This window comes from Camponotus vicinus, unplaced genomic scaffold (assembly GCF_025532165.1).
Source record: "Camponotus vicinus isolate PSW18456_S1 unplaced genomic scaffold, iyCamVici1.0 SCAF_11, whole genome shotgun sequence".
NCBI lineage: Eukaryota > Metazoa > Arthropoda > Insecta > Hymenoptera > Formicidae > Camponotus > Camponotus vicinus.
In genome coordinates this window covers 17,776,801-17,800,698 of record NW_028141947.1, presented here as the reverse complement: position 1 = coordinate 17,800,698, position 23,898 = coordinate 17,776,801, and the positions used below count along the sequence as shown (strand labels likewise).

General features: G+C 35.6%; 1 protein-coding gene across 4 annotated transcripts in view; it reads right to left on the bottom strand.

The window, feature by feature from the left end:
• The window catches only part of Lapsyn (Leucine-rich repeat activity-regulated protein at synapses), a 77,824-nt gene that overhangs the window by 4,573 nt on the left and 49,353 nt on the right, over positions 1 to 23,898 (bottom strand). For all 4 annotated transcript variants that reach the window (XM_083081164.1, XM_083081163.1, XM_083081165.1 and 1 more), the window contains one exon: positions 1,539 to 1,759. In XM_083081164.1, coding sequence (XP_082937290.1) covers positions 1,539 to 1,759 — 221 coding nt within the window. The remainder of the gene's footprint in view (positions 1 to 1,538; positions 1,760 to 23,898) is intronic.

Below are 23,898 nucleotides of genomic sequence, written 5' to 3'. Positions count from 1 at the left end.
TTCACAAAATTTTTGCAAAATTGTCATACGTTGACTAAAAAAAAAAATTAATGTAGATAAACATTATTATTCATTAAATTAAAAAAGTTTTATAACGATAAATAATTTACTCGATAAAACAAGAATGGAAATTAAGATTTCGTTATCTCTAAATGCCATTTATAAAGTTTTACTTGAGAAAAATTATTTATTTTGTTAAAAAACAGATAATTGTGTGGAAACAATTTACGACGACAACTCGTTGCTTTCGGATTCCATTTGGGACATCCGGAATACAAGATCAAATGCGCTGGAGCATTGACAATATCTTCCCGCGGTTAAAATTTCTCAAGTGTATTGCGGAACGCATCTATCCTCGTGACCCTGGACAACCCAATCTCCGGATTCAGCGTGTCTGGAGTTTTGCCTGGGATTCCTCGCGACGCAAGTTTACCAAAGTACCAAGGTATAGCTGCAGACGTACCGGATTTACACACGAGGTTGTATTGGACAAGCGGTTAAAAAAGAAATAACAAGCATGTGGCTCGAAAATGTATTTCGCGAAATTGTGAAAGAATTTAAACTCCTTTTCACGAAAAAATGTATACACAATAGTCTCGTGTATCGAATACAATAACATACATAATTAATGTCTTCTGCTATAACGTGTATCAAATTTTAATTTGAGATTCAATTACAAAAATTTACAATACTCCACAGATAGAGAGAGAATAATTAATAATTCATATATTTTGTGAAATAATGAATAGATAATCGATACGCAGACATACAAAGATAGATTCATTATTGTTCTTAATATTACATAAAATCATGAGCCGCATACAATTTATTGATGTCAAACGGATGTACCGTATTAAAAGTAAATAATAGTTGACAAGAGCGTCCGAGAGAGAAGGAGAGAGAGAGCGAGAGAAAAATAAAGAGAGGGGGAGAGAATACCAATAAGTATGCATTTTATCGCCGACGTTGATAAAGCGAAACTTCTGTAATGCTATTATGTAGAAAGTGCACGGTACAAGACAGCGCACGCGTTAACCCGCTGGGACATCAATCCGTCTCGTAGCCAGTCTTGTGTGCATCCTTCGTGCAACTAAGTCTGGCAGATTTATCTTTTGAGCGGAAACAAGAGCGTAAGAGAATTTACACATAATGTTCATTTAACTGTCAATTTCTCTCTCATTTTATAGGCGCGTTTTCGATGGCAAATACAAGATATAATAATTATATAAAATATATAATAAATAATAAATACGTAAAGACTTATATAGGAACATTATTTTTAATATAAATAGAAATTTCTCTTAATAAAGTTGTAATGTAAATGAAGGAATTGGTCTTTAAAGAACTTGCTATGGGTTCTTTTATTAATTTCTATTTTATATGAATTACAGATAGCATAAAATAAAGATGCATACAGAGAAAATATTCTTTTATAATAGAAAAAATATATACCTATTTTTTATTGCAATTTAATTTAAAATAAGAACAAATGTAGACAATTTGTGCATTTATGCTGATATTTTTTAACAACACCTTACCTGTATGTCTGATCTCATATTTAACGGGATTTCTTGCCATCCCAGATTCGAGCATCGCGCCTCCAGCAGCGCATAGTTCCTGCTATAGCGACACTTTTTCACGGGTAGATCCCGATCCATAATTTGCGTGGCATCCGGTGAACCCAACACCAGGACATCCGGTACTGAAGCCACGACAAAACCCAGTAAGAGAAACCCGTTAAAGAGGAAGATGGCCATGTCTGTAACAGAATCAGCGGAAACATACGCTTAAACTTTGCTCAAATCGATCGAATAACTATTCGCTCGCGAATGCATGTGATATAATATTCGGGATTCGTCTTTTTGCACTGCTACATTTTACAAGGTATCACTTATGATATTTAAATATCGTGTGATGTCTCTCTGTTTGCGTTACATTAAAAAAAACCATATATTAAATTTTATATCGTAAACAATTTTATAGGATATTTCCCTTTTGCGAACCTCAACCCATTCAATCGATACTTTCCCATTAAAAAAATCCTCTCTTATAAGAAGATGAAGGAGGGAGAGGACGAGACGACGGTCGGCTTAAAGCAAGTTAAAGGAAGTTGATTAGCGGCCGGCGAGATAGCTTCAAAAAAAAGTTAGGAAACTTTTCCAATCGTCCGAGCTATCTCTTGTAACGTTCATTTATACGCGCAACTCCGATATTTCCGTAGCCTAATTAAGCGTTTGAGAGAGAAAGAAAAAAGAGAGAGAGAGAGAGAGAGAGAGAACACCATGGAATAATTAGCTTCAGCTTTTGACGCTATTACATTTATTTACATTGCATGCTCTTGGAGACAGAATCGTTATCATAATTCCGATAAAAGCGTCGTATTTTCAATCGAAATCGATCAGACAAGCATTTTCGACAGTTATCTATTATCGGAAGTACGCATGAATGGTACAACGTCGCCGACAAAATGCAAACGAGCAAAGTGCTGACCTCTTATAGTTGGTCGAAATAGCTGGGGCCGATCGTTCGTTCCGCTGCTGTGTCGACGAAGTAATTTTGCAGGTGGCGATTTCAACTTTACACGCGCATAGACGAGCGAAAATTTCAACTGCGTAAATTTTCGAACTTTGACGCTGAAGCGCGCAAAGTGAAATTAATGAAGAGAGAGAGAGAGAGAGAGAGAGAGAGAGAGAGAGGGAAGGACATTTGCGAGAAAGTTAATGGATGAAAGTTGACAAGCTCCTCTCTCTCCTCCGTTTATTTCGTTCTCCAGCTTCTAGCATTGTTATCAAAATATAATATTCACATGTAGAGAGAAAGAGAAAAAAGAGAGAGAAAATTGCCAAGAATATTCTGTCTGCATCTTTGATCGTGTCCCGAATTTCTCTTGCACCAGACGTAATGACGATGACCTTACACAGCATGGATTCTAAAACACATTTACTTTCACAGTTGAAAGAATGTGTGCGAAAAAGAAAAAGAGAGAAATAGAGGAAGAGAAATTGCATGTATATTGCATATAATAACTGTACTCAAAATATTCTCAGTAAGATGTAATATTAAATGAAAAGCAACGTCAGCATCTTTCAAAGAAGATTCCAATATACTTTTCTACGCTACACCCATATTATTACATATTACATATATTGTGTGTGTATACCCATATATACACATACACATATATTAATAATACATATATTAATAATATTACATAAAAGCGTGTATCGAAGAAGGTTGCGATTAATACATAAAATTATAATTATATGTATTAATCGCAACCTTCTTCGATACACGCTTTTTTCACTTCGACGTCTTAATTCGTATCGTAAAAATCTTTCAAACACTACGCGACATCTCGCACATCTCGCCTTGAATATTTCGCCATTCTCGCTTTATTGCTATAAGTCGTTTCGCGAAGGCACGACCATTGCGGATTTTTATCACGGGATTTATTGCGCATTTCGATGAGATAAAAATTTCACGGCGCTCCTCCATGTACATATCTCGCGTTACCTAAGAGCTGGATATTATAGCGGGAAACCCGACTTCTCTCTCGACCATAATTAAAATTAAATTGCAGTTAGCTAAGACGAAAGTGCTCTCTTCGCCCAAAGCTTAATAGCATTGCGTAGGATGCACGAGAAACTGGAGTAAGGAAGGAGATGCACCTCTACGTTGCAGTTCGCCGCTTGTATAAAGGACGACAACGATGACGACGACGACGATGACGACGACGCCGACGACGAGGAGATCTCCTTCACCGACTTCCGCGCATCTCACGCTCATTTGCCTGCATTCGAAAACGTTATTAATACAAATTGGAACGGCAGTTCTCTCTCTGCGGAAGTCTCTCTCTCGCCGAGAGATATATTCCTCCGATATAAATTAATATCTTGATAATCAAACTTATATCTTTGAGCACCGCGACGTCATTCTCTTTCTCTCTCTCTTTCTTTCTCGTTTTACGAAGCAATCCGCAAGGAAATTACGAATCTATTAATTCTGAAGCTACCTGACATGATTTCACGGAATATCTTTCGCTTAACTGATTTTCCATAAATTACACGTATAAATTTAATGTGAAACGATTTTACAATATTACTTTAAATAATTCATATATCACATCTTTTTCCTCTCAGGAAAAGATTAATTATTTCTCTGAAAGATTGATATTTTAATTTTATAAAAAATTGAATTACTAATAGAAATTGACACGTTTCTAATATTTATTTTTGTCAAGAATATACACATATATGTATAAGTTGCACAATTATTAAATACATTAAAAATATATTTTAAAATAACGTGCCGAGGTATTAAATCTCTACGATAGGTATTAAATATTCATAACAATTGATTCTTATTTTAATGAATTACAGCGAGAAATACGAAGAGTTACTTTGAGGCATTTCTTTTCATCGAATATTTCTGTTTGCAAATATCTTCTTCTTGGTAACAATATTGATGTAATATCACTAGAAAGCACTTGAAGGGATTCGAAGGCTTTTTTTCTTGATCGTTCGATAGTATCCTTTACATCGCGGACTGAAAATACTGAATGCGTTCCATTTACGGATCATTACAAAGCATTATTTGCAAGCAATGAGACGATATACGATTCGATATTAATTTATTATTCCGTATTTACTTTTGATGAGCGTAAAAGCCGTGAATAATATATCAGCAGCGGTAATACGTTTTCACGCTGGTTGCGCGAAACAAGCCGTGGGCTTTCATTTCAATCAGCGAGAGAGCAAATACAATTTAAAAGTACATCTCCCAATAGGAATATAGCATGAAATAGTGTTAAAGCGCGGGACAAGAGTCCAAATGACAAGAGTTGGATGTAATATCGAAATTCAAATTAATAATAATGCGGCGAAATTTGAATTAATAATAATATCGAGATTAAAAAGGTATTCGAAACATATCGTTAAATGGAAATTGGCAGATAATCCTTTTAATTTGTATCCGATTAATTTGTATCAAATTGAAAGATAATAAAAATATAGACTTATATAAAATATAGACAAATTATGAACCGATTAATATGTTTTATAAAGGAGAGCGGCATATAATTGAGTATAGCTATATATATATATGTGTGATTTTTATTTATATATTAATATTCTATTTATATTAATAAAAATCTAAAAATCGCAATATCGAATTAATTTTTTAAAAATAATAAAAACGGGCTAGATAATTTTTTGAAAAAATCATACATCATTATGACTAGTTTTAAATTTAAATTTACTCAAGTTTATAATTTTTCTCATAAATTCGTGTTATTAAGAGCAATATAAACCGACATACAGATTAACGAAATTAATTATCGTAAAATTGAAATAAGAATGCGAAGAATTCATCAAAATTTTAATAAATTATTCTCTATTATGTTTAACTACTCAGCTACGATATTATTCGCTGATATTATTATTAGCAATTTCATTTGTTTATTATTCCTTTCTTGCTTTGTCTCTGTGAGACGAGAAAGTTCCTTTGAATGAAAGGTTTATTTTAACTTGAGGAAAAAGAGAGAGCCATTCATGCGAGAGACGAATAATGAACTGAATTCACGGATAAATTTTCCACGAAATTCGTATCTTTGTCGATTCTACGGGATTCGGAAGTCGATGCTGTCGACAATGAAATGGCATATAACGTTCACCGACATCGCGCTGGGAGCTTATTTCCGGTGCGTACGGGAAACAGGAGAGGAGGATCAGTTTATAAGACGTCGTGATTCATGGTTCGTGCAGTTTGCAAGTTTTGAAAGAAGACGACGCGGTGTTTATTGTGCCAAGATCTCTGATGAACTGCAGTAGCAAACAGCCAAACGTTCGTTGCTTATCGTCCGGTATGGTTGACTCCATATACATCGTTTAATATTCCGTACGACGAAAAAGGTCAGGTATCCGGGGTGTCCGTAACACACATGTCACATTTCGAACATTAAAACACGTGCCGAACAGATGCCCCATATTTCGACGTCAAAACAAAATCGTGCAGATAGTCAAAAAGTTGCTGTACAAACGTACTTGTCTGGAAAAACTTTATATCGAAAACTTATAAAGGAAAACTACATGAAAGTTTACACTGATAATTTATTATTTTTTTATTTATTATTTTATTGAAACTAATTATATTATTGTTTTCACATTTTTGACAACTGATTTCTTTACAATTTTTTAAAAAATTCTCTGATAGAGTTTTTTTTTTCAAATTTAATTATTTCGCATACTAAATATTTTTAAATATATTATAGATTAATGGTTTTTATTTTATAGTTTACTTTTTATTTAAATTTTAAAGTACTAGAGATTTTTCTCGTTAAAAAGATATCGATATCATATTGATGAAAAAGTCTGTCATTAAAATTTAATACGAGCGAGACGTGCTACAGAATTTTCAACGTAATTATTTTTTTCCGAGATTGAAGATATCGCGACTCTTTTAAGAGATTTTTAAAGACATACGTCAGAGAGATTCTCGCGCTATAAAACAGAAGTGAATAAAACTGTTTCGCGAAAAAGAATGTCAGGCTGAGATATCTCCGACTCACGACAGCGAACATACATATATCAAGCTCCGTTGCATAAGTAATCACGTTTCATGTTAAAATCTCCTAAATCTTTCTGTCAGAGCGAAGACTCAAAATCCACAAGACTAAAAATTCAAAGAAAAATCGCGTATGGAGGAAACTTAAAATATTACAAAAAATAAAAAAAAAATGTTTTATTTCAATGAGAACGAAAGAGAAAAAAGAAAGAGAGACAATTCTTCCCGGTTCTTCTCTATCCTTCCTCGAGATGGGGCGAAATAAAAATTTCATTTACATCTTAATTGGCGTTAATTAACGTCTCTTTAATCTAGTCTCGTCGGAAACGGCAATCGCGCCGATTTTAGAAGCCATGTTGCTCGCCGCTCGGCATTTTACGAGGCCTTCCTGGCCTCAAGACGCGAACCAAAATAGACCGTGTTATCGGAGCGGTGCATGCGGCATGACATTACGCGATATACCCAGCAACAGGTCTGCGCAATGTTACGGAAAGCGGGCTCGGGCGGTCGGGAAAGCGGCAGTGGCGGCGACGACGAGGATTTCAGGCATGTTTATTCACGATGCGTGAGGCTTCGATCGGCTGGATCGCCCGTTACTATCGCCCGGAGCTAATTAATTCGCTCGCTCGTCCGCTCGCGATCTTAATTGAATTGGAAAACCTTAATAATCCCTCTCTCGACCGGGAATAATAACGCCCTTTGATTCTGACGGATGAACGGAGATACTTCCGAATTCAATCGGCACGCAAACAGCGCAAGGTCAACCCCGGACGACAAACAAGATGGGAATTTAATACAGCGTTTGTATCAGCAGTGTTTGCATCGCAGTTTAATTTTCAAACTATGCAAACATATCGTTTATATATATATATAGTTTGCATCACGTTTGTGTGGGTGTGTATGCATATATTTAGAATATCACGATAAGAGATCTATTTGTGTCTTTATTTAAAACTGATTTATTGCATTATTAAAATACAAATATTTTTTTTTTAGATATTTTGCCAATCGATAATAAATTTTAGTTTAGCTGGAATTTGGCAAAGAATTTTCAAATTTATGAACAAATTATGAAAAATTGCAAATTTTTTTCCTTAATAAATAAAGGTATTGAAAGCACTTTATTGCAGTTCAATATTGTTCGCCATATGTGGCGAATAGGTTGTTGTCGTCGCTCTATTCTACTAGGCAAAACAAACGGCCGTATTGTGCGTCGGTATCTATGGGTAAAGTCGTTAGACCTTTCTCGTCTTTTTCTTCTCAGCAATTAATTAAGTTTAATTAATTTTAGCGCGATCGACGATATAGCTAAATTATTCGAGTAAACTCTTTTTAATAAAAAAATATACTTTCGCTTCATACGTTTTATTCATTTCATTATTTTTTCTCATTCGTAAATCGGCATTTGTATACGTAATTTTTATAGTATAAAAAATTTTTAGATCTTCAAGTTCTTGCATACATAAATTTGCATATTTAATAGCACATAATTATGCGGTAACAATAATCAGAGTGACAGAAATATAATTCGATAGAACCGCTATGTGTCACAGTGTGAGCATTCAATTCCCAGTTTTTTATTTAATAGGTATAGAGGTGTGCAAACAAAGAAAAAACAAAATCCGTGTTTTATTACAGATTCAGAGTCGATTCAAATATTTACAGTCAATCATTGTTTCATTGAGTCCATACTTGTCATGTGTGCGTGTGCATATGTTTTCATGACTAGCATGGGCGAACGTCAGATGCAATTCGCAAACAGCGTGAAGCGTACTACTGCAATTTCCCTCGAATCGCCTCGACCGCTGCCGTGCACACTCTGTTAAATCAATATAAAGGCTTCAGTATTCGGACAGCTCGCGCGTTTTTCATTAAAAAAAATTAAAAAAAAGATGCAAAACTCTCCCGCGGATCCTATTGAACAACTAATGAGGTCGGCGAACAAGACTGTAATTAATTATGAAATCACAATCATCGCAAACTTCAAATACATGTACAATTACTTCTCTGTGTTTCAATGGTTTCTTTTTCATAAGCCACCATCATGATATCGTATTTTCGCCATTATAGCATTCCATTGAGATCATTAGACGATATATTATATTACGACGTTTGAATTTTTTTTTAAACAAATTTAAATAAAATTCCTCATTTGTGTAATAAATGGAGCGAAAAAAATGCGAAGAAAATGCAACAATTAAATGTCCTTGATGAACGATGGTCGTGCAATACGTACAGGAATTTCGTCGACGGTTAAATAATTCGTTCGGATTGCGAAAGGCGGAGATGAACGTGATGGATGGAAATGCGTGCGCGTTAATCTGACGGCGCGAAATCGCCGCAGCAACGTTTGATTTTTATAGGCCGGCTTGCAGCTTTTACCGCAAGAGTAATAGAAAAACTGAACGACGTTTTTCGGTACGCGAAATAGCGAGATATAAAAATTGATAGCTTTCAACGCGATGATATGAAAGGTTCTCGATAGGACGAGGAATCAAAATTTTACGTGATCTGCGGGAAAAAGGGGCTTTTTCGAGATGGTAACGCACAGTATGAACAAAAAAAAAGAAGCAGGCCTTCCGATCACCGTTTTAACGACAAATTCCTAGAGGCTTGAAATTTCCATATTTTTAATTAAAATATCCAGGGGCACCGATATTTTCGAGAGAAGGAAAAGCCTTCTCTCGCGCAAGAGCCCCATGCTTCAAACGCGCAACTTAATTGAAAACGCTACGCTTTTCTTCTTAAAGTTATCTCAAAGTTATAGCACATTAAATATATCTCGTTAATTAACCCGAGGCAAGATTAATTTAATCAGGATCTACCTAATTTTTAAAAGAGAGAGAGAGAGAGTCGAAAGTTTTCTCTTCTCCCAACCTCCTTCCTTTTCTCTCTTTCTTTCGATCGATCGCATCCGGAAAACTGTTCGCGTCTCGTTTGGCATTTTTCGAACGGCGAAATAAATCATTCGAGAGTAGTATCCTGTCGAGCAGCCCGTACGCGGCAGTGAAGCACCATTGCATCGGAGTTGGACCGACACGAGTAATAAAAGCTTACGCGGGCCTTTCAAAGGCCCTCCTCGTTGCTCCCGTCATCGTCGCTGAGGAAGAGCGCTGAATGAAAGCTTTGATCTGCCAACGTGCGCAACACACACGTGGCCTCGCATCTTGATTTCCGCAATGACGACCGTGTACGCGTTATTGCAGTTTGCGGGGGCGGCAGGGGAGATCGTGCCGAACCAGCGAGAGGAATTCTTATCGATCGATCGAACCGAGCGCTTAAATAACACCGAAATAATCCCCCATTAGTCCTCGTTGCACGTGTATTTCGCTCGCCCTGTTTGCCAGGCGCGAGAAACGCGCGACTCTCTCTGCAAATTTATCTCTTTCCATATCTCTTTCCGTTCTAATATCGTGAATACGGCGATAATAGTTGCCGAAAGTTATTTTAGATGGCTTATCCCACCGTTCCCTCTCTCTCCCTTCCCCCTTCCTCACTGATTATTAAACTTCAGCGATCTGTGCACGCCGATATTCTCGATATCATATCGATATTTCATTATCGTACATGTAATCCAACGTGTATACAATGCGCGACAGCGAGTTTAGAGATACGTGTTGCTTTTTTTTCTGCTCTTGTTAACGTCAATTCACGAACAATATTTTACCTGCGTCAGATGTTGCGAACACGATGAAAGAGGTGAAGCATTTCCTGTCAGTTCTGCTTAACGCGAAACAAGTATTTCATCAGTTAACTTTGATAAGTAACCCAGTGGTACCGCGTTTCCTGAAATGGAGCGATCCAACAAGGGAAAAAGAGGAAAAACTACGAAAAGGAAAAGCGCCATGTGTCAATTTGCGTCATCCGGTAAGAAATGTATAAAGTACATCGCGAAGAAAATACGATAAACGAAAGACGTATTTATTATTCAAAGTATATTTGTCCGATCGTTATAATTTATGTCGCTTTTGCGCTTGATGCCAAAATGACATGCAGTGTCAATTGAACGAATAGAGAATATTTCGAAATGATGGAACGAAAACAGAACGCTCTTCCATCATACCTTTCAAACTTGACTTTAAACATTTCAAAGCTAATATTAAACTTGGCATTAAGTTGTAAAATTTCTTAAATATAAAACATAATCTTCATTTCTCTGTCGAAAGCACGAGAAGACACGCACTTGACGAGTTTGACATAGTGTGAATTTAAAAACGTCCGTTCGCTAAAATATTATCGGTCAATTTAAATATTTGACATCAAAAGAATTTTGCTCGATTTTTAAAAAAGATAAAATACTCTCATCTTTCTTCTCAGACGCGTTGTTTGTTTCCTTTGTATTTTCACGATTCGAAAGAGATACGCTTTCGCGTAAATCGTACATCCGTATGCGATTAATGCCAGCATAAAATACCGAATAATGTCAGAAGGAATGAATACAAGGTAACTCGTGTATCGCGCATAACGCTGGCGTGTAAAAGCAGTATCGTCGGATAAACGCGAGGCATAGATGCAGCTTGTCGGTTCGTGCCAGCGTATTATATAGCGCGTACGCCACCTACTACCACTCTTGCCGCCCTCGAGCGTGTTGCACCGATTTACGTCAGTTTAATTCGCCGAGGTTCATTTCGACGTTGAAGAATTACAGCCCCGAGATTTTAATGCACGCGAGCATGCAGCTCGCTCGCGTGCAACATTTCCCGCTCCTCCGATGTTTTTAATCTCTAAATTACGCGGTCGAATCGCTCAATTAAAGCTTCTCCCGCACCCCCCCCCCCTCCGCCCCTCAATCAACCCCCTCGTTCCGATACTACGCTTTCATACGGTCGAGTGCGTTCGTGAAATAGCGCGCAAAAAAAGCCCCGCGGGACAATGAATCCAATAGCGGGAATCGGCAATCCAGGATACAATCTAGATTACGTTTCCGATACTTTGCATCAGACCTAAAAACGGTATATAACACTTTTCCGTTGAAAACTCATTAAAAAACCGCGCAAAAGTTTCGGACAATAGCATTTCCGCAAACAAGAAAAGGCTCTCAACAATAAAATTCAAAAAATTATAAAATCACAGATAACTCGACAGCTGTCGATTGGTCGTATAAAGTTATAAACAATTAATAATTGTATGAAAATACTGAATTTATTCTACAATTTTTCTTACATCTTTTTCCGTTTCTGTAAATAATAGAAATAAAAAAGAAGATCAAATAATGGTTGACACAATTTTCGAAAACTGATTTTATTCTCTCAGAGTAAATACTAATAATTTTATGCAATCTCAAAATTTCATGGTATTTCAAATTTTCTCGTGTAAATACATTAAAAGCTCTTGCAACGATTTCCAATATTCTAGGGAGAAATGCTATTAAAATTTCTTTCAATAATTTAAACAAATTTTCTGTCGTAAATTTCATATAATTTACACAGTGAGACGGAAACTATAGATATTTGTGACATCTTTGTGTAATAAAATCTGAACTCGCTTTCTCTCGGAGTAAACGCGCGTATATAATAAAATTCTTTGCTGAAAGCGAAGCAATTCGTGAGCCAAGTGAAAAGCGAGACTCGAATGCTAATTCCGGTGATTTCGAGCCGAAAGACGAAAGCGCTCCCTCGATTGTGAATCGCCGGGGTGTAAATTACACTCTACGCGACCATTCCCCGGGTTAATGTACTTGGACAGGATCCTTAGTACAGAACGTTAGGTAACCCCCCCGTTAAGAAGTTTCCAGACCGACTCTTCATCACTAACAACAAGCAATCGGGTCTTTGCGCATAAAGCTTAGTATCGTTGCAGCGCCGCAGCAATATTCTCTCTTTCTCCCTCCCTCTCTTTCTTTCTCTCTCTAGTGCGGAATTCTTAGCTTGCTGCAATCTTATTTAAACCTTCAACGCAAACTCTACATTGATTAGAGCGTCGCATCGCAGTGCGAGAGCCGGAAAACTCGACCGCATCGCGTGCGACCGATATAACGAGAATACGTTCCTTTAATTAATTATCTCGATTTAATCGGGAAAACTGCATTTTTTTCTCCACTTAAACAGTTCTTTAATAAATTATAGCGAATAAATTATTTCGTTCATTTCGAATATTTTATTTATTATAAGAGAGAAAATATCCAAAAGGAAACATTTTCTAAAATGGCTACTTGAAAAACTATAGTAATAATCGTTTGACGAAGGTGATCTATTTCATTAAGGCGCAATCATTAAATCGTAAACTGTGCTCGCTCTAAATAAATTCCTTTGCCGATAGTTTACATCAAAACTTTTTAATCCTCTCGATTTTATATACAAGAAATATAATCTCTTCCTCTTTTTTTTTTTTTCGTCGTCGCTTTTATTCTTCTAGCCGTGCATTCCTCCTACGAGTTTTCTTATTAAAGAAATAATCTTGTTGGCTGCTGCGCGTTATGCGGTGCTCTTTACAAAAAAGCAATCGGTTGCAGTTATTTGCGACGGTATCTCGATGTCGCTTCAACTTATTCCGCGACATCGATTATGTTTACCGTTATAAGAAATATCGCGCAGTGGTGCTTAAGTATTTTCGCTGAAAAAGAACGCTAAACTAGAATACATGAAGAGATGCAAAATAGGTATTAATTAGTAGGTATTAATTAAATAATTATCTATATTACTATTTAATTAATATCATGACAATAAAATTACTATGTTCAAACATACTGGGAAAAGTAATAACATTTGGTATTTATTCAGTTATTTTATAATTTAAGAAATTGTAATTTTTTACCTTTCTAAAAATCACGAATTTATGAATAATATTATTTATAAATATTGAGAACAAATTATCAGAAAATATTTGTTTAATTTAATACTTTAAAATAAAAGACTTTTTATTTATTTACACTTGATATCAAAAGAATATATATGCATTATTTCAAAAAATATATATTTATATATAACTTAATTATATTATTTATTTATATACGTAAAACAGAATCAGTAATTGATACGATTCAAAGATATTATATTATAAACGCGTTTCAATAATTCCGATTTCAATCAATACGAGATTCTACAGGCGGATTCTGTCCGATATCGTGTAAAATCTTTGAAGCGGAGCCTCTTCTGTTTAAGCACCACTGTACGTCACACCGGTACCTGTCCGAGACGAGGCGAAGGTAAGAAAGCTCGGGAGTGGAATAAGAACTTTCGACAGAAACCAATTACCTTCGGAGGAGCGCTGATTTTACGCAAGACTACCTGCGCGTCTCCGGATGTCGGGTCGGGCGGAAGAAATCCCGGACCGCGGCCGTTTCCCGCGCTTGCGAGAGGAAGAGAGAAAAAGAAAGGGGAAAGTTGAGTGCGCGCAATTTTAGCGCACTTACCTTGCACTCTACGCGGCAGTCGCGGCACCCTGTGTGTGCCATCTCACGTTGGCATAAAACAAATTCGAGCGAGGGAGAGAACCTCCAGAAATAACGAGCACTCACGCGCGCCGACCGCCGTTTCACGTCGGAAACGAAAATACCTGCGAAACGTCACGAACGGCGCACGGACGACAATGGGAGCTTTTTGAGCAAAGGTCTACCACCCGCGCTCCGGGATCCCCTTTCATTCCGCCGCTCTTGCTCGCCTCTATTCTCTCCTCCGCCTCTATCCCCTCCCCCGCGCTCTCGTACTCGTACATTTTCTTCATTTGTTCCCCCCGTACACACGTGTCACGAGTGCACGCAAATCGGGGATTTTTTTCGCCACGCTGCGACGAAGCTTTGGCGTTGAACGGTGCACCGCGATTTTTATCCGGCACCGTTAACTGTTAAATCCTCATATTTCCCGTATATCCTCCCGCGCGATGCACGCGTTCGATCCTCTTTTCTCCCTCGGTGCATTTCGAATGATTTAATCGGAATGCGATATCTGCACGAGAAAATATCACACGAACGACGTTTCGCATCGTGTTACGTTGCACGCGAAGAAAATTGCATCTAACTTGGATATTTCAGCCAAGATACTTTATCATTAAGTAAAAGGAGGAGTGGATTTCGTTTAGAGAAGGACCGCAATATTGCATGTTACGCCGAACAATCTCAATAATAATAATAATAATAATAATAATGGTTGAATTTCTTCACATCAGACGACCGCGTAACATCTTATTATAATAATTCTAGATAAAAAGATTACGCCAATTATTTTTAATTAGGAAATACACATGGGGATTGTGTGATGCATAATTTATCAAAGTAATTTCGCTCACTTGTACAACTAATGCAAATAAAATGTTTATATATGTATAATAATCTTTTCTTTATTTTTTTTGATAATTTTTATCCAAAATTAAAATTAAAATTTTTATAATTTTCTCCATTTATGTACATCTGATATGCAGAACTCTACTTACGGATGCAACATCAAATAGATAACATAAAGCCTGATGCTACAAAGAGAGATATATAATGCGTGCGCTTGCATGCGTTTCCTTTTTCCCTTGTACAAGCATATTCTATACATATAATATATCTCTTGTATGAGAATATTGTAATCATATTACTTATGATACACTGTCTATCTATAACGAAAGAATATACTCATTGGAGCTCTGTACGTGTTTCATTATCTTAAACAAGTTATTTTTTATCACTCTAACTCAGTCTTATTATATTTTGAATTTGCTTTTAAATTATTTCCTATAAATTAATAAATATACATACTTGTTCGTCTCGTCACTTTGTATTATCATTTAAATCTAGAGCCAGATTTAATGATTTACTGACTTATACATTTTTCTCTTGAATTTCGATCGATGAATAAAAAAAATATGATTCGCTTTTTAGCAGACTTGCGATTCTTTTTTTACAAATTTAATTCGAGCCAAAAACTTCAGGTTTATAAAATTTAAACTTTCAATATAAAGAGAGAAAAATTTACTTGTCAAAAATATGTTTCTTAAAAAATATTAAATATATATTTGAAAAGGAGATGTTGAGAATATTTTAAAAATCGACTTGAGCATCTTTCGAAACAAGCTAGAAATATTAGACCGAGCTGCAACGCATGCATTATATGATTCTGTTGAAAAGTACATCGGTCTACGGAAAGAAAGACAATATGTTTATATCATTACCGACATTCTACTTGGCCAGATAGAGCTTTGATCCGCGTCTGCGTTCCGATTTCACGGTAATCGGGCAAGTTGGGCAAGAGTTGGGCGTATCCGGCGCTATTGTACCCATTCTGCTAAGCGCTTTTTCATAGTTTCCCGCGCTCGCTAAATTCTCCTCGCTCGCCAAACTCGCCGTATTTACCGAGAGCACATCTCCGGGAGGATCCCCTAAAGCCCCGGCATGCTCCGCGATGTTGCGGAGCATCGGATTTCGAAATTTCCCTATTATTCGTTTACCTCGCTAGAGGGGAAGACGAGCGGAAACGCCGAGCTTTTACGTATGGGATTCCATTTTTGCGTATTCGCTGACATATTTAAGCCTCCCTCGCACCCTCTTCGCACCCCCCGTAATCCCTCCGTAAAAGTAATTTATCGTCGATCATATTGAATCGTTAATGAGACCGATCGTGAACGCAATTAATTCATGCTAATTTATTAATAAAATCGAATAATACACCTGCGGGGAATATTGTGCGATTGGTCCACTGATTTTGAATTTATTATAATAATGTTCAATACACACGACGGATCTTTTTGTGTGCGAAGCATTATTTAAATTTAATTAACTTCAAGCCTTTGCTTACCGACTCACTTTGATTAATTCTTCGTGCGCAAATACATGCCTATCATATGATGGGGCGATGACACGATCGCGTATACCGATGGATTTACGTAACACGGATAAGAATGATTGTACACGAGTGAGAAAACGAATAAAATAAAGCGGAAATAATTGACGGTAAAATTGAAACGCCAACTATACAAATAATACAGCGCTGTCATAAATATAAATACATTTTAATAGATGTATACGCACGCGCATTTCGATTATAAAATACATTCCGATACGCGCTTAAGCTACGATGTGCGTGGGATATTCTGGAATTAATTGGTTCAATTTTGCAGGCGTGCTTATTAATCAATTTCGAGGTAATTTTGTTTTAGTAAAAATTTAATTGATCCTCGTACTTTTTCACGCAGATGAAAATTTAATTTTCACTTTAATAAAACGCTTTTCCAAAATTTACCGAGACATACAGTTATTAGTATTCGGTTTAACATTAAAAAGATAAAAGGTTTTTCGAATTTTTGTTACGAAAAATAAACTTGAAATTTAGCGATACGTAGTATTTTAATTGAATAATTAATTACAGGATCATTAAAATTTGTTGAGAGTACATGTATCTCTTGAATACTATTCTTTACGTTTCAATATATATATTTAATGCTCCTAGATTTGCTATATTACTACAGCAGTACCATAGTGGCTTTTCTATATAGAATATTCTACGCAAACTGTCCCAGAGGAGAAATCTGCCAGACTTTGAAAATGCTTTATTCACGTAATTTTAGAGCGAAATACTATACGAAACCGCATTTAGAATATATAACGCAATGGACATAATAAAGTAATATTTAGATGAAAATAAACAGACTTTTGATTTTGTATCGTTCATTAAACAAGGAAAAATATTATATTACATATTTGTTGAGATATGCATTTAATGGATAAAGAAGAAAGTAAACGAGGGGTTAAGCGATGGGGAAAATCTCGGCCCGACAATCTTTAAGTGTGAAGCACCTGACGCGAGTTTTGCTATCATTCAACACACATATACATACACGGAGAGGCAGATATTTTCAGAGTAAACATTTCGTTCTTTCGCGGTGGACCATAGACGATTATTCGACGATGTAGACCTCGTAAGCTCTCCGCTTGGGAAAATAAAGTGTCGGCGAAGTGAACCCTCTTCTCTGTCTCTGTCTCTTTCTGTCTCTCTCTCTCTCTCTCTCGCGTGAGGCAATGACCCGCGATATTAACTTCCTCGAATAAAAAAAAGATTCGCGAGCCGATATGTATACACGTCGTTTATTCTCGTCACCAAACAGCAACACACTTCCCTCATCGGAAAGTAAAAGTTTGATGCTCGGTATTATATTTAGCGTCCACTAAAACCGAATCCGCCGCAACTCGTCCCACGTTGAAAATTGAGTGGGTTGTGATGTGTGAGCAAGACTTTTTTATTCAAAAACATTTTTCATCGACAACTGACCGGTGTAATCTAACGTAATGCTGTAAATACTCGCGACAAAAAGGTATGAAATAGCGGAAAGATAATACGGGCTACATGATATGGTTTTTAATAATAATGCGTATAATTAAATGCGTATAAATTTTATACGTACAACACACGCGTACACACATATAAACAAATCTTAATATATATTGATACTTTTATTATTAATTTAATAAAACAACACAATAGCTCGATAATATATCCTCTGATTATAAATATATCCCGGTAATAAATAATTTAATTAATCTCGTATCATAGTATATTATAAAAGGGATTACGAATTACACACGTTTCGTTCTCTCACGTTAATCGCCGGATATTTATCTCATTTTATCATTACAGAATTCAAATCAAACGAAGAGATTTTAAACGTTCGTGTGATTCTGTCGTGCGAACAGCCGTACTATAGAAAACTGCGTGCATTTTTCAAGTAAATTCTAAAGAAAGAATGAATTCTTCGCGTACCTATTCGTGTATAGAGCGGGTTGAATTCTCTCGCCTTATACTTCCTTGCCTCGGAATTTCGCATTCCACGTTTTCTTCAGCGTTTTTATCTCTTTCATGAAAGAAACGGTTACGCAACATACAACGGCGAATATGTTAACAATGAAGTCACTAAAAAATAGAGAGATGCTCGCATCCAGCCAGAAAGATATGTGCATTATTATTATGTTAACAAGAGACGTATACGAGGATTTGGAAGACCCGTATAAAATATAGGGAGGAAAAATATAATATATAATATATAATTTTGAATTTTATTTTAAAATTAAAAATGATGTATATTTAGATAAAAAATACATGCTTCTTGTCAATTATGGTAATTTAATGTACAAGTTTAACATAGTGTCAAATAATATAAAAATGTAAAAATGCATTTATAGTTTTTATTTATTTGCTTATTTGCAGTTTTGACATTTTTTTTCTAATGACAAATTATTTTTTCTTTTCATTTTCTCCTATGCAAATCCTCAAATCTTTCTCAAAAGATTAAATATCGACTACTTCACTCAATAATACGCGATCAGAGAAATCGCAAAACTGTCTCAATAAGAAAAGATGTAAGGAATTTCTGCAGCACAAAAATAAAAATCTTTTCTTTCCATGCAAAAGACTGGTCGCGGTTCGTGGCTATTAAAAGTGGAACTATTTCAATCAAATCGCCAACGTTTCTTCGAAAGAAAAATTCTCTGGCGATTATTTTCAGCTTAACCGCGGAAGGCAAAGATCGCTCTAATTTTGTCGTTATCGATCGCTATTTTCACGAGAATGTGAACAAAAGTCCGGGACGCTTTAATTCGTCGCAAATTCGAGCAAATAGAAATACGACCGGAAGATCAACGAGTAAAACCACCGACGACTCGGAAACATAATTGGCACCTTACGTCCACTATTGGACCGACGTGGGCTGCATTTATTAGCAGAGTCGGCTACCTCGTTTCGCGAAACGTGACTTTTCGCATAAACAGATAAGTAAAGAGAGGAAATAACAAGGAAAGAGGAAAGAGAGAAAGAGAAAGAGAGAGAAAAAGGACAATGACTTACGCACGATTTAATTTGCACGTCGCGCGCGCGAAACAAAACAGGAATACGCGTACAAAATATTGCACAGGCATGCGATACGATCGTTCCCGTTTTCTCACCCAGTTGCATGTAGGAATGCATTTAACCTCGTATAATATATTGTTCTTTCTATAGGTGAGAATTTTCTTGAGGCGAATGTGTAGTTTCTAGCCACGAAAGAAGGCAGCGACATGCATTTGGAAAAAATTAATGCGTGAATTTGAAATGAATATAAAAAAGTATCGTATTCAATAATTTGAAAAAGTATATGTGTGTATTTACGTGTCAAAATGATAAAGCTACTGTCATGATGACATTCTTTTTATTAATATATTTTTTTATAAATAAAAAATATATTAATAGAAAGAACATCGAATATGTCAAGCAAAACATAATTGATCTGTTTTATACAATTATAGATTATCGAGTCTGGATGTGATAACTAATAATCTATTTAAAAGTTCATAAGTAGATTTTATATGTTATCGAATCAATAACACGTGCAGAATGGATTTATTTGAAATAATATTCGAAAAAATATCGAATTTCCTTATATTTTTCCAAATGCTATTAAATCTATAATGTAGATATTCTATAAAAAAGTAAAAATTAGACTAAAATTTTCGATTTGAAATATCGTTTAAAACTTGCAAGCTTATAAGAGAAATAATATAATCTTATTATAATATAATTGGATATATTAAGCAAAAACAACCTAAATAAAAAAGATAACGAAGGGCAATATCAAAATAGATATTCAAAGGATACGAAAGAAGCAAGGAATTCCCTAAATCCCCAAAGTATAGAGTGCAACTTTACTTGAAGTTTCCGAATAGTCTATGAAATAATGATAATAATATGGGAGAGAAGGCGAGAGAAGAGATACGCGCGGCGTTTCACTTTGAGAAATGCCCAGTTTCTATCTGTCTCTTTCCCTTTTTGTCCCTTCTCTCGGTGGTGGCGATGATTTACGAATGATTAAATTTGCAAGAGCCGTTCTTTGAAACGCAACAATGGCGGAGTCCCTTTTTCGCGTTTGTCTCGCGCGGAAAAATATCTCACGGAGGGAATATCGTCGTCGTTGAGACGTTGATACTCCCTCACGTAGATTTTCTCTCTGCGATGCGGCATGAAAGATAAAAGCGTGAGTTTTGTGTACGAATATACTCGGATGCGAGGAATGAACATATTCACGAGTCAAAAAAAAAAAGCGGAACTAAAATGAGAGATACACATTTGCTTGACGTAATGAGATGTAACGATCACTCTCAAATACCTCTGGAATTTTCTCAAATGATGAAATATGCCAAGGCGATAATTGCCAAATCGGCCAATTCCGCGATAATCGTACCGTCATGTATAATTTTCTGCTATTATTATTATCTTTGGAATATCGGTTTATACGTGTTTTATTTGGATTATACATGTATGGCGAGTTTCGTTTCGAATTCTATTTTTATCTTCGAGTTTATGAAATAAAATGGCAACAATAAAAAGGTATGATAATTCTCACATCTCGTTTTTCAATCGAAAAAAATATAGCGATTAATAAAAGAGAAATCTAAATAAAAAAAAATATTTATATTATTTTCAATATGCGTCAAAAAATATAATCTTTCAGCTTTAGAATTTATTTTATTATTGATATTTAAAAAAAATGAAATATCATTGAATCTATATTTTTCTAGAAATATATATTATTTATTTTTTTTTATATTTCCAATTAAAAGTTAAACTGCTCGCTTCATTTCGTTTATTTGATTTTTCTTTCTTCCGGACAGTTTTAAAATATTTCAGTCTTTATTCATTAGAAAATTCTGTTAAGTAATTACTTTCGTGAAAATCACCTTCCTTCTTGATTAGGAAAAAAGGTTGCTGGGATAAGGATTAAGTACTTTCCCTCCAGTTACTGAAAACGGTGAGGGTTCTTAGTTACCCCGTGAGCGTACTTACGGTTTAAGTAGGGTTAATCGAGATAATTATCGTACTTATCCCCATTGTTATAACAAAGAGCCACTTTTCTCCATTGTCATAACTGTCGTCGTTTGTGACGCCACAATATTTTGTAACAATGAAAATTCCTTACAAGTTCGCTCGAAAACAGATGCTGCTTTCTCCAATAATGATGGAAAAAATGAGAATGTTTATAAAATAACTGGCGTAAAATACAATGCTTTGGACAAAGGTAGTTCATCAGTCTTTATTTGTAATAAATTAAGAGTAAAGATGCATTAATCTTTTAACCTCATTATTATTCAACACTAATTATGGAATATGGGATTTCTCTTCGTCTTATAAACAAAACAATATTAAAAAATAGTAATTAAAAATATTTCACAAGTTTATTGTTCATTGGATTATAAATAATTAATGTGTGTGTGAAATAATAAAAATTTATTTATATATTAAAAAGAAATTAAAATGTATTAAAAATATTTGGTTAATTTTATTTTTTACACACACACACACACACATGAATCAGAAATATTTCAAATATATATTTTTTTATTTTAATCAATTAAAGTAATTATTATGTTTATTATACACAAGCAGTAGAATTTTTGATATTATTTTCGATAGATCACTCATATTCTTTTATCTTCCTTTTCCATGTTTTATTAAATCATGTTAATTTATAAATTAGCATTAAATAAATAATATTTTTCAAATAAATGCATACATTTGTTTTTCTAATTTTCTATTTTTTCCTTATTAACGCACATTTGAAAAACAAACTATAATATATATATATTCGACCAATGTGAGTTTAAAAAAATTATTAATTTTTTAAATAATTCTTTCAAAGTTGCTATTTTAATATAAATTATTGCGTTTCAAATTAATACTTTCTAGGTACACGAATATTTCGTGACGAAAAATAAAATTTCAAGTACTTTATTCAAACTATTCGAATGATTTTCAACAGTCTGCATTCGAAATATGTCCGATGGCGAACGTAACCCCCGACTGTTTTCCGGAAACGAGCGCATATGCGCGTAGGATGAATGAAACGCAGTCACAGTCTAAATTTGTCACGTCGATGCAGCGTCGGATTTGTCGAATACCTGACAAGCGACGAGTTTATCTGTAGCTGTAGATGTAGATTCAATGGCATCTCGACAGGGGCAGGAAGAGAAACCGATGTCACCGATATCATAGATCTCAACGAAACGACGCGACGACACGAGATGCAGGCGATAGCATCGGCGAAGGAGGCAACTCATCTCTCTCTCTCCCTCTCTCCCTCGACCTTTACGTCCATCTCGTGCAAGGATAGATAAAAGGACGTTTGCGCGCGCGCTTCTCGCGCCTGTCACGCATAAATCCACATATTCTCCCCCCGGTCGCTGCCGTGCAACGGATATACGGAATACCGGAGATAACGTCCCATATTTCGAACGTGTGTGCACGGCCGGAATAAACGCGCCGTATACCGAAATACGAAAGATAAATGCGACGTATCGCCGCTATGTGTAAGCGGCGAGTACGTAAATTCATTCGCGCGCGTAAACACACGGAGAAGCGGAAACGAAACGGAAACGAAACGCGTACCGCGAGCAGGGTTCGCAGGAGGAACACGACAGACCGCGCTGGACGTGCCGACGAAAATCGCAGCTCGCGGGAGAACGCCCGGAGAAACGAGATGGATGCGCGGAATATTTTTATTATATTTTATGCCGCGCGTCCGAGCGTCTTTGAAGCTCTCCGACAGATCACGGAATACGGAAAAATACGATTACATGCGGATTGTATAATATCCATATGTATACAGGAAACCGATATGAAAAGATATAGACCGGGGAGTATTATATTCCCTTATCAAAAAAATAAATATTCCTTTCGTATGGTAATATTTGCGGAGTCGCATCTACATTACATATAGATATTAATATTTATCTTGTTTACCGGAAGCACACCTTGCGATAAGGGAATTTGTTTTGTCGATTAAAGTAAGATGTTTCTTTTTATGTGTTTCATTATAAAAATTATATGAAAATGTAATTAGACTTAATTAAATGGGATTATTAAAATTTTTTAAAAAAATAAGAGCAAATGTATTGTATTAGAAAAAGATTAACTCGAAAATGATGTATTTCCGTGTAAATCCTAAAGGAAAAAAAGTACTTATTTTTTGACAAAAAATATTAATAATATCGTATATTCTACATGGGACACTTTGTATACATTGGATAAAGATTTTATAGCGAAATAATAAAATTACCGAGCGTTAGCGAGACGAAAGGAGTGAGTTGTTTGCGCACAACGCGGGTTTTACTTTGTACACGACCGAGGAGAATCTCTAAAAAAAAAAAAAAAACACTTTTATATATTCTGAAAAATTTGCAGCGAAGTAAATAGAGTTATAAGTTACGAGAAGAGGGGACGAAGGAAAGAATTTCATGGATGGACGTGATATTGCTCGTGAAAATAAATTAACATACAAAGTTGGAAAAGAGGAGTTGTATGCCAACCACAGTAACGTAAATCTCTGCGCGTTTTATATTATAGACAAAGTTTATTCAAAGCTACTCGGCGGCTTAACTCATTTTTGCGTAACACCGTATAA